The sequence below is a fragment of the Engystomops pustulosus genome, chromosome 1, assembly GCF_040894005.1.
Source record: "Engystomops pustulosus chromosome 1, aEngPut4.maternal, whole genome shotgun sequence".
In the NCBI taxonomy this organism is placed as follows: domain Eukaryota; kingdom Metazoa; phylum Chordata; class Amphibia; order Anura; family Leptodactylidae; genus Engystomops; species Engystomops pustulosus.
The window spans coordinates 116,497,758-116,508,491 of NC_092411.1; the positions used below are offsets into that span (position 1 = coordinate 116,497,758).

At 40.2% G+C, this 10,734-nt stretch overlaps 1 protein-coding gene across 1 annotated transcript in view; it reads left to right on the plus strand.

Annotated features, from left to right (window-relative positions):
• The window catches only part of ALDH1A1 (aldehyde dehydrogenase 1 family member A1), a 32,893-nt gene extending 29,520 nt beyond the window's left edge, over positions 1-3,373 (plus strand). The window contains exon 13 of the mRNA XM_072150956.1: positions 2,908-3,373. Within this exon, the coding sequence (XP_072007057.1) occupies positions 2,908-2,980 (73 nt within the window). The 3' untranslated portion in view covers positions 2,981-3,373. The remainder of the gene's footprint in view (positions 1-2,907) is intronic.
• Positions 3,374-10,734: the final 7,361 nt, after the last annotated feature.

Consider the following 10,734-nt stretch of genomic DNA (forward strand, 5'->3'; position numbering starts at 1 on the left):
AAAGGCCAACGACCCTCTTTCCCTTCTGAGCTTCACTGCGTACCCATACAACATTTTATTTGCATGTGTGGGGCAATTTTATACTTGGGAGAAATGCTAGTACACATTTTTTGGGGTTGTTTCATCTTTAATGCCTTATGGGATACAAAAATTAGCCGTAAAAGTGACTTTTTTGGGAAAATGTTCACCTTTTTTCTTTTAGGGACCTAATTGAAGCAAACACCTGTAGGGGAAAATACACATATTACACCTTGCTGAATTCTCCAAAGGGTGCACTTTCCAAAATGGTGACACTTGTTGGGGTTCCCCTCTGTTTTGGTACCACTAGGGCTCTCCAAATGCATCCTGACACATGTAAAGGATGATTGTCAAATCTGGCTTCTAAAAGGCCAAAGCCCCTCATTCCCTTCTGAGCCCTACTGTGCACCCATACAACACTTTATATGCAAAAGTGGTGCAGTTCTGTGCTTAGGAGAAATAGTTTTACACATTTATGGGGTTGTTTCATCTTTTATCCCTTGTGTCTTACAAAAATTTGGGGTAAAAGTGACTTTTTTGAGAAAATTTTCACCTTTTTTCCCTTTTGGGGCCTAATTGAATCAAACACCTGTTGGGGAAAATACACAAATTACATGTTGCTAAACTCTCCGAGGGGTGTACTTTCCAAAATGGTGTCTCATGTTGGGGCTTTCCTCTGTTTTGGTACCATTATGGCTTTCCAAATTCATCCTGACACATGAAAACTTTTTCAGCCATATTTGCCCTGCAAAAACAAAACAACGCTCTTTCCATTCCAAGTGCCTCCCTGTGCCCGTACAGCAGGGTACAGTGACAAAATGGGTATTGGCATACTCAGGAGGAATTGCCCTAAACATTGTAAAATGCATTTTCCTTTTTAATCCATTGTGAAGGTGCAAATTTTAGTGTTCAATGAATCTATAGTAAGATAAAATTACATTTCTCTAATTTCACTTTCATTTATCTTTCACCCTCATGAAACACTAATAGGGTTAACAAAATTCCCAAAGGTTGTTTTGAATATTTTGAGGGGTGTAGTTTCTAAAATGATGTCATTTGTGGGGGTTTTCTGTCATGTAGGCCTTATAAAATCACTTCTAACTAAATTGACCCTCCAAAAGTAGGTTTTGATGATTTTCATGAAAATCTGAAAAATTGCACCTAAAGTTATAAGCCTCCTAACATCCTAAATAAAGGAAAGGATGTTTGAAAAATGATGCCAAGTTAAAGCAGACATATGGAAAATGTTAGTTATCAAGTTATTTTAGTGATATGACCAACTTTCCAAAAAGTAGAAAATTTTGAATTTGGAAAACATTGTTTTTTTCAAAATTTTTGCCAAATTTCCATTTATTTCATAAATAAATACTAAATATATTGATTAAATTTCTCAACCAGCATGAAGTACAATGTGTCACGAAAAAACAATCTCAAAATCAACTGGATATGTTAAAGCGTTCCAAAGTTATAACCACTTAAATAGACACATGTCAGATTTTAAAAAATGGGCCGTGTCAGGAAGGTGAAAAGTGGCTTCAGCGTTAAGGGGTTAATATAACTTATAGGAGTTTTTTAAGTCAAAGGACAATAAAGTTCTCTTCCTTTAAGGCCCCCTTTTACACTTGGGTTTTCACACGTGTGTTCTGCCTGTGGTTTTGACTTGCAGAACTTGCATTGCACTCTGACCCATTGTAATCAGTGGGGCACATTTACTTATCTGTCTACTGGAGTTCACCGAAAGTGCATTGGCCAACGATAATGCACTGTTCCGCGATTCACTAAGATTGTGCGCCCGATATCCTGCATGTGTCGCTTCCCCGCTCAGGTCTGACTGAGTTCACCTTCTTTTTAGTGGTGCATGTAAGTGCTTGGGCATGCCACACAATTTGAAAGTTAAATCCCGTGCTCAGTCCAAATCAGTCGAATCGTTCGATGGCATGCCCCCAATTTGTGTCGCATGGAAGCCAGCACAGCTGCACCAAAAATCGATTGCGTGCAACACAATCACAGCGCAGACACCTGTTAAATACCTGTCCAAGCCATGCAATCTTTGAAAAAGACAAACAGTCTGACAAAACTGTGATCCCTGACCCTTAGTAAATCAGCCCCAATGGGTTTTTTCAGACTTGCATTTTTTTTCACACACACATGCACATTTTTTTTTAATGTACGTTCAAATCTCAGCATGCTCTACTTTTAAAAGTCACACATGTGGAAAACGCACCATACAAGTCTATGGAGATCCGCAAGTGCAATGGGTTTTTCACTGGTGAATCTCCATAGAAAAGATAGACCACAGTCCACGGCATTGAAAATGCATTGAAAACACCAAAACAATCCGTGTGAAAAACTGAGAGACTGAACAAACTCTGACCAAACCCTGATTGCTCTCTGATCAGACTCTGACGTGATCTGCAACGCAAGTGTGAAAGAGGCCTAAGGCTTCCCTTTTAGTATCAGTTACAAATTACCTTCTTGTTTAGCACCAGGATTTATTTTCTGTTCTCTTTTTCCCTCAAGGAGAACAACGGAAATGAGCAATTCTGATGTAAATATAATAGTTCTATTTAGGTTCCATTTCACTGAGCAATATTTTTTGGGGTTTGCTCTTTCCCAATCAGTCATAATAATTTCCAGTATGTACAGTATAAATAAGATCATGTATAAAACTAGGGCACGTCGTCAAAAATATAAAGAGAATTTATTACTTGAAATGACATTTATTGTAGGTAGGTATGGTATGGTATGGTAGGCCCTTATGCCGCTTCAGTCTTCTCCTCAACTGCAAAAAATGTTTTCATTACCCTATCCCTTTTTGATCATTCCACCTACATCTTTCATTTTTCAGCTATTCATTATGATATAAATGAGCAATATTTCTTTTCATAGGGGTGAATATGGCCTACATCATTATACTGAAGTGAAAACAGTTACCATGAAGATCCCTCAGAAGAATTCCTAAAGATGTGAAGCACCTTTCTCTTATCAGTTTGCTTAGATAAGTAATCTAAAACATTATGATGTTCCTGTGAAATAACATTTTATAGGCCAGATCTTTCTGGAACATTTCAATAAATTTTGTTCCATGACCCTGTCTGTAGAGTGATCACTAGTTGTCCTTATTTTACATGTAGTTTGCTTTTCTGGAAATTATATGTCTTGTTCTGTATAAATCAACATGGCATAACAAAATCATGATAATTGTAGGCGCAGGAAATATTTGTACTACTGCAGTAGATATTAGTGGAATATAGTTATATTTCTCAAGAAAGTATAATAATTTGCTGAATGTAACTGGCAACTCAACTGGATTCTGAACAACAATAAAATAAAGGCTTTGGTCATTTTCAATGAATCCTATTAATTTGTTTATAATTGTATAAATGCGATCATTCTCCTCTTATATGACATAATCTGCAATAAGGAGTGACTTCCTACTTTACAGAAATGGGACACCATGAGCTTTATGTATAAATATCCAGTGTACTTGTGAGATTGAATAGCTGCCCACTCACCAATTAGATTCCTTCATTCAGTTTCCAAACTGTCTCTGTCTGAACTAGCCACCATGCATGAGGCTTGCAATGTTCGCTATCTATAATAATCTATAGTGTGTCTTGTGTTGGCTTATATGACCACAAGATATACCGTGGCATGTAGAGAACTCCGTATTCTGGGTCGAACATGCACCAAATAAGACAATGAGAACAATAGCAAACAAGGTGAAAGGTAAACAATTAGGTGTAGGACATTAGTATCATATTGCAAGGGGCCAAGAAGCTCTCAAAATAAATCAAAATACATCAATATCCCACCCTCTACACTCAGCAAAAATCGAGTTAGCACTTACAATTTTTCAGTTTTAACAACAATGGGGAAGCAGACATCTTTTCAATATGGATTACCCACAAAGGTTACTTCAGAGATGACCTATCCAAACTCTCTAGCAAAATAAAAAAGGCCAGAGTAAAATAAATTAGCAAAAATACAACAATTAGAACAAATTAACAAACAAGCAATAACACAGGCTATTACGGACCAGTTAAACACCGAAAGAAACCATCTTAGAAATCTGATGCTGCACAATTACGCCCGCTCCCTAGCAAAACTTAAAACTAAATTTTATTCCCTAGGTCAAAAAGCTGGGGCCCTACTTGCTAGCAAACTTAAAAAAAAATACTCTACCTACACTCACCGGCCACTTTATTAGGTACACCATACTAGTAACGCGTTGGACCCCCTTTTGCCTTCAGAACTGCCTCAATTCTTCGTGGCATAGATTCAACAAGGTGCTGGAAGCATTCCTCAGAGATTTTGGTCCATATTGACATGATGGCATCACACAGTTGCCGCAGATTTGTCGGCTGCACATCCATGATGCGAATCTCCCGTTCCACCAAATCCCAAAGATACTCTATTGGATTGAGATCTGGTGACTGTGGAGGCCATTTGAGTACAGTGAACTCATTATCATGTTCAAGAAACCAGTCTGAGATGATTCCAGCTTTATGACATGGCGCATTATCCTGCTGAAAGTAGCCATCAGATGTTGGGTACATTGTGGTCATAAAGGGATGGACATGGTCAGCAACAATATTCAGGTAGGCTGTGGCGTTGCAACGATGCTCAATTGGTACCAAGGGGCCCAAAGAGTGCCAAGAAAATATTCCCCACACCATGACACCTCCACCACCAGCCTGAACCGTTGATACAAGGCAGGATGGATTCATGCTTTCATGTTGTTGACGCCAAATTCTGACCCTACCATCCGAATGTCGCAGCAGAAATCGAGACTCATCAGACCAGGCAACGTTTTTCCAATCTTCTACTGTCCAATTTCGATGAGCTTGTGCAAATTGTAGCCTCAGTTTCCTGTTCTTAGCTGAAAGGAGTGGCACCCGGTGTGGTCTTCTGCTGCTGTAGCCCATCTGCCTCAAAGTTCGACGTACTGTGCGTTCAGAGATGCTCTTCTGCCTACCTTGGTTGTACAGGGTGGCGACTTGAGTCACTGTTGCCTTTCTATCAGATCGAACCAGTCTGCCCATTCTCCTCTGACCTCTGGCATCAACAAGGCATTTCCGCCCACAGAACTGCCGCTCACTGGAGTTGGAGCAGTTGGACAGGTGTACCTAATAAAGTGGCCGGTGAGCGTATATCACCCACACACTGACGAAAAAATAATGTCCCCAAGAGGGATAGCAAACACCTTTATGACATATTATGCAGACCTATATAATCTCAATAAGGACAACTCCTCTCACACACCGTCCTTGGACCAAATCAAACAATTCTTAGATAAAATATCCCTCCCCAAAATCTCACCTGAAGCCCTAACCAAACTTAACACTCCTATAACAGAAAAGGAAATTCTTAGTACCATCAAAGGCTTGAAGTCCAATAAGACCCCAGGACCAGATGGACTTCTGGGACTATATTACAAAAAATGTGCCCATATTCTCACTCCCTACCTGAAAAAAGTGTTTGAAAAAGCATCACAGACAGGAACATTCCCACATCCAATGCTTTCAGCTCTAATTGTAACCCTTCCCAAACAAGGAAAGACAGCAGATAGACCAAATAATTTCCGCCCCATTTCCCTCTTAAAGGGCACCTACCACCACAAATCTACCTATAAAGGTAGATTGGGTGGTAGGTGGATCAATGGGACGTGAGGATAGCCCTTTTAAGGGCTAATCCTCACGTCCCTGCACTTTTTTGATAACTTTAATTTGATATTTATTCAAATTTACTTATGCGGCTACCGGGGCGTGGAGTAGCCTCATATGAGATTACACGAGGCGGCTACTCCACGCCCCGGTAGCCACTTTACCCCTCCTACTCACCCATCTTCGGTTGCGCGCCCTCGTCCGGCGATCCTGCCGTCTGCGCATGCGCAGAAGAGCAGGCCCGCGTCTGCGCGGTCACAACTCCGAAACAGGCGCGGGCCTGCTCTTCTGCGCATGCGCAGACGGCAGGATCGCCGGACGAGGGCACGCAGCTACGCGGAGCTGCGCGCCGAAGATGGGTGAGTAAGAGGGGTAAAGTGGCAACCGGGGCGTGGAGTAGCCGCCTCGTGTAATCTCATATGCGGCTACTCCACGCCCCGGTAGCCGCATAAGTAAATTTGAATAAATATCAAATTAAAGTTATCAAAAAAGTGCAGGGACGTGAGGATTAGTCCTTAAAAGGGCTATCCTCACGTCCCATTGATCCACCTACCACCCAATCTACCTTTATAGGTAGATTTGTGGTGGTAGGTTCCCTTTAAACGAGGACGTAAAATTAGACGCAAAAATATTAGCAAACATACTAAAAACAATTTTACCGGATATTATAGCACCTGATCAATCAGGCTTTACAGCAAACAGACAAACATCGGATAATACAAGGAAACTGATAAATTTATTACAAACATGTGAGATCAATAACACTCCCGCAACCTTCCTCACAGTAGACGCCGAAAAGGCATTTGACAGGGTGAACTGGGAATATGTATTCCAAGCTCTACAAAAATTTGGTCTTCAAGGTCACATCCTAACGGCCATTAGAGCCCTGTACTCGTGCCCGTCGGCGAAAGTTTTTATTAATGGTACATTGTCCCAAACGTTCACCCTGACGAACAGTACCAGACAAGGCTGCCCCCTTTCCTCGATTATTTTTAATATTTCAATAGAGCCCCTAGCTGAAGCCATACGCTCTAACCGGAATATTACTGGTATCACGGTAGGCAAGGAGGAGCACAAATTAGCCCTCTTCGCCGACGACATAATTTTAACACCCACAAACCCTGAGACTTCTTTAAAACATATATTTGATACCTTAAATGAGTTCGGGGAAATTTCTTACTATAAGATAAATAAGACCAAATCCCAAATTCTTCCAGTAAATCTACACCCAATAAGAATACAATCGTTAAAAAAAGAGTACCTAGTAGATTGGCAGGAAGAACATGTTACCTACCTGGGAATCGAGTTAGCATACCCAATTTCTACTTGTTTAAGCATAACTATATCCCCCTAATGAACAAAATTGATAAGGAGCTAGCAGAATATTCCAAAGGACTCCTGTCATGGTGTGGCAGGATAGCATCATACAAGATGATGATTCTCAACAAATATTTATATCTTTTTAGAACTCTACCAATCCCAATTCCTGAAGCCTATTTCAGGAAGGCACGTGCTCAAGTTAAGAAATTTATCTAGAAAGACAGTAACCTAAGGGTCGCCCCTTCATATTCTAACTAGACCCAAATCAAATGGGGGCCTGGCAGTACCTGAACTCAAAGTCTACTATTACGCAGCGATTTTAGAACAGTCAGAACATTGGTGAAGAAACTTGGAGACTAACAAATGGCAATCTATAGAGCATAACTATAACAAAGGGCAATCTTTAAACCTTAGAATAATCAACTCCCTTTGGCAAACACAGAATCCCCCTCCCCCCTACTCACAATGTACACTACAGAAAAAGCATTGGAAAACATTATTCACGACAAACCCAGGCCCTGAAAAACCTCCATTAGAACTAATTCTGATTAATCTCTTAGAACTCAACATCCCAAACTTGAAATTAGGGAATTGGAGAAATCAAGGCATAAACAACCTAGCGGACATAGTGGAAAATGGATCACTAAGACCTTTTAGTGAATTAGCCTTAACCTTCTCCCTTGAATAAGGAGAAATGTATAACTACCTTAAGGTTCGCAATTATTTAAATAGCAAATTAAAAAACCCTCCATTGCTTAATGAGCAAATAATCACATGGATGAAAATTAAATCCTCTGGGAAAAAAGGGATATCTTTCTTTTATAATGCTATAGGCAGCAAAACAGAATTGGGAAAATTACCATATATGTTGGCTTGGGAAAAAGACCTAAACTCCACATTCACTCCCTCCCAATGGCAACATTCTCAAAAAATGGTACATAATACATTTCGTAGTATACCTCACATAGAAGCCGTAATCAAAACACATATGAGATGGTACTACACCCCAGCTAGGCTAAGCAAAATTTTTCCGACATCCCCCCGGGATGCTGGAGAGGTTGTGGACAAAAAGGTGCCCTGCTTCATACCCTATGGCAGTGATGGCGAACCTTTTAGAGACCGAGTGCCCAAACTACAACCAAAATCCACTTATTTACCATAAAGTGCCAACATGGCATTTCACGCAGTAACTTATTGCTACCTGTTCTTCAACATCATTCAATTGTATTGGCCGCCTGAGGCCACCAATACAGTTTAAAGAAGGTGGGCAAATTCAGATCATCATTGTCCAGGAAGAATGGTGGGTCCAGCAGGAAGACCTTCAAAGACAATGCAGTTCTTCAGCACTGTTGTTAAGTTGCTTGGGACTGCAGGAAGATTTGGTGGATTTGGTCCTGTTTGGTGAAATTGGGACGATGACCTGAGTGCCCACAGAAAGGGCTCCGAGTGCCACCTCTGGCACCAGTGCCATAGGTTCGCCACCACTGCCCTATGGTCTTGCCTTAAAATTCAAGGTCTATGGCATCAAACTTACACAGTCTTGGCAAACCTCAGAATAAAAAATATTCCATTCTCACCAGCCACAGCCCTACTACTTATAGACTTGCACACACTACCTCCTAAGAATAAAACCATCTCTGCTCATATTCTGCTATCTACTAAAATGACCCTTACTTGACATTGGAAAGAAATTTGTTTCCCCGGAATAGGAGAATCCCTTGCACACGTCAACAAGACCTGTGGATATGAAAAAGCAATAGCTATCCAATCTAATAAGCTGAAACCTTTTCATTCTCAATGGGACTCATGGATACAGAGCGTATACTATAAAGAGTGACAGACATTATAATAAGACTCTAGGCCTGACTAAATGTTAATTAAATTTTTTACTTAATGTTTATGTTAATGTTAATTGTTAAATGTTACTGATGTTCAACACTATAGAAGTAACAGTTTACGTGAACAAGCAACTTTATGATCGTTCTTGCCCCCCTAGTCTTTGTCATGAGGACAGAACAAGGTATTGGGCAAGATTGAAACAAATGTCCGATAAAACCAGGCAAGAAAAGTGGGTACTATATCACAGCTATAACTATAGCACTGTTAATTTGTTGTGAGAAATAATGTGGTCATATGGACCAATGCTTGTACGATATCTGTTATAATGTGAAAAGCTCAATAAAATATTTTAAAAAAAATCAAAATAAGAAACATTCTTATAACAATTATGATGAAAGAGAAAGGAAGATTATGAAGGGAATGGAAACCCACCCTTCATGGGTAAGGCAGGTATGGTAACTGGACATAAAGGAAAGCAAAAAGGCTGCACTGTAGGAAAAATGGGCATAGTCCCAACATAGAGACCATATGGATTGACCATGTCCCAGTTCAACCGTTTGTTGAACAAGTCAAGACAGGTTTCTTACAGGCTGCATCTAAAATTTGCTTGGAGGCCCCCATGGGGGGTCTGAGGTGTGGAACCAAAATCAGCTTCCCATTTATTGAAAGTTTCAACCTATACGCATCAGCAGTACATCTCAGATGATCCAGACTGTTTCTTAACAAAGGGCAGTTAAAGTGACTGAGCCTGAGGCAACTGTAGTGTTCTGAAGAGGATAACCTAAAGTAAGTCAGTAAAGAGGTGAGTGTGGATATGGTATATTCTTTGCAATCCATTGTCCATTCAAGATCTGAATATTTAACAAGGGGAGGAAAGGCAGATGTGGTGAGATGAGGTCTATAAAAACTTTAGAAGGTTCCACACCCTGAGGTATTGTTTAGTAATAGGGTTGATAGTGAGAAGTCCTGTTAGTGTTTGAGTAAAGCCAACTAATGGAAAAAGTATATAAGATATTGTCTGAATCACTTTTTAACTATGACCGGTTGTGAAGAGGTAAAATAGCTTGGGAAGGAATTACATTTTAAGGAGTTAAACTAGCCTATCCACACAATATCATAATGTCCACATTCCTCATAATTTGAGCGTAACCTGTGAAGAAATGGTGGAAAACGAATTGCATACAGAGACTCATAGGAAGCAGTGAGACAAATACCTAAATAATCCAATTGTCCCAGTGACCATCAAACATCCACCACACAGCATGTGATGCCTCAATGGAAACACAATGCCCGACACATCCAGATTAGTTCAGATACAAATCGCCAGCGGCTCCAAGACCAGAGATAGAGCAATAAGGGGCATTCTTTATGTATCTCATATTGCATTTACAAATGAGCAGAACAGAAGCCCTGGTACCAAACAAACACATGTGGGTTCACATAAAGTACCCTAATCCATGTGAGAAACAGGCCTGGAAAGCCCCAGTTGCCTAAAACTTCATAGTGGTAAGGCCAGGCAAGCGATTCAAAAACATCATGAATAACTGATAATTGTATTATAGCGGTCTATGGTCAGTAGAAGAGAAATAAAGAACACCAAAAGGAAACCTCACATAATACATAATAATAATTAACAAAAACAAATTAAAGTGCAGAATAGATGGAATACCACCACCTGAATGGGAGGTTCCCTTTCAAGTTGAGATAGTAGATCGAGCCAAGCTTCAGCTAGAATACCAGGACATTTCTAAATGCTGCTAGATCAAGGGGCAATAAAGGGGGAGATGATGAGTAGATTTTTATGTTGTAGAGAATACTGGTATCTGCACTAACCAGCCAAGTGGTGAGAGGTTTCCCGATTATTACTGATTTGCGCCGTTTTTCCCTGAAT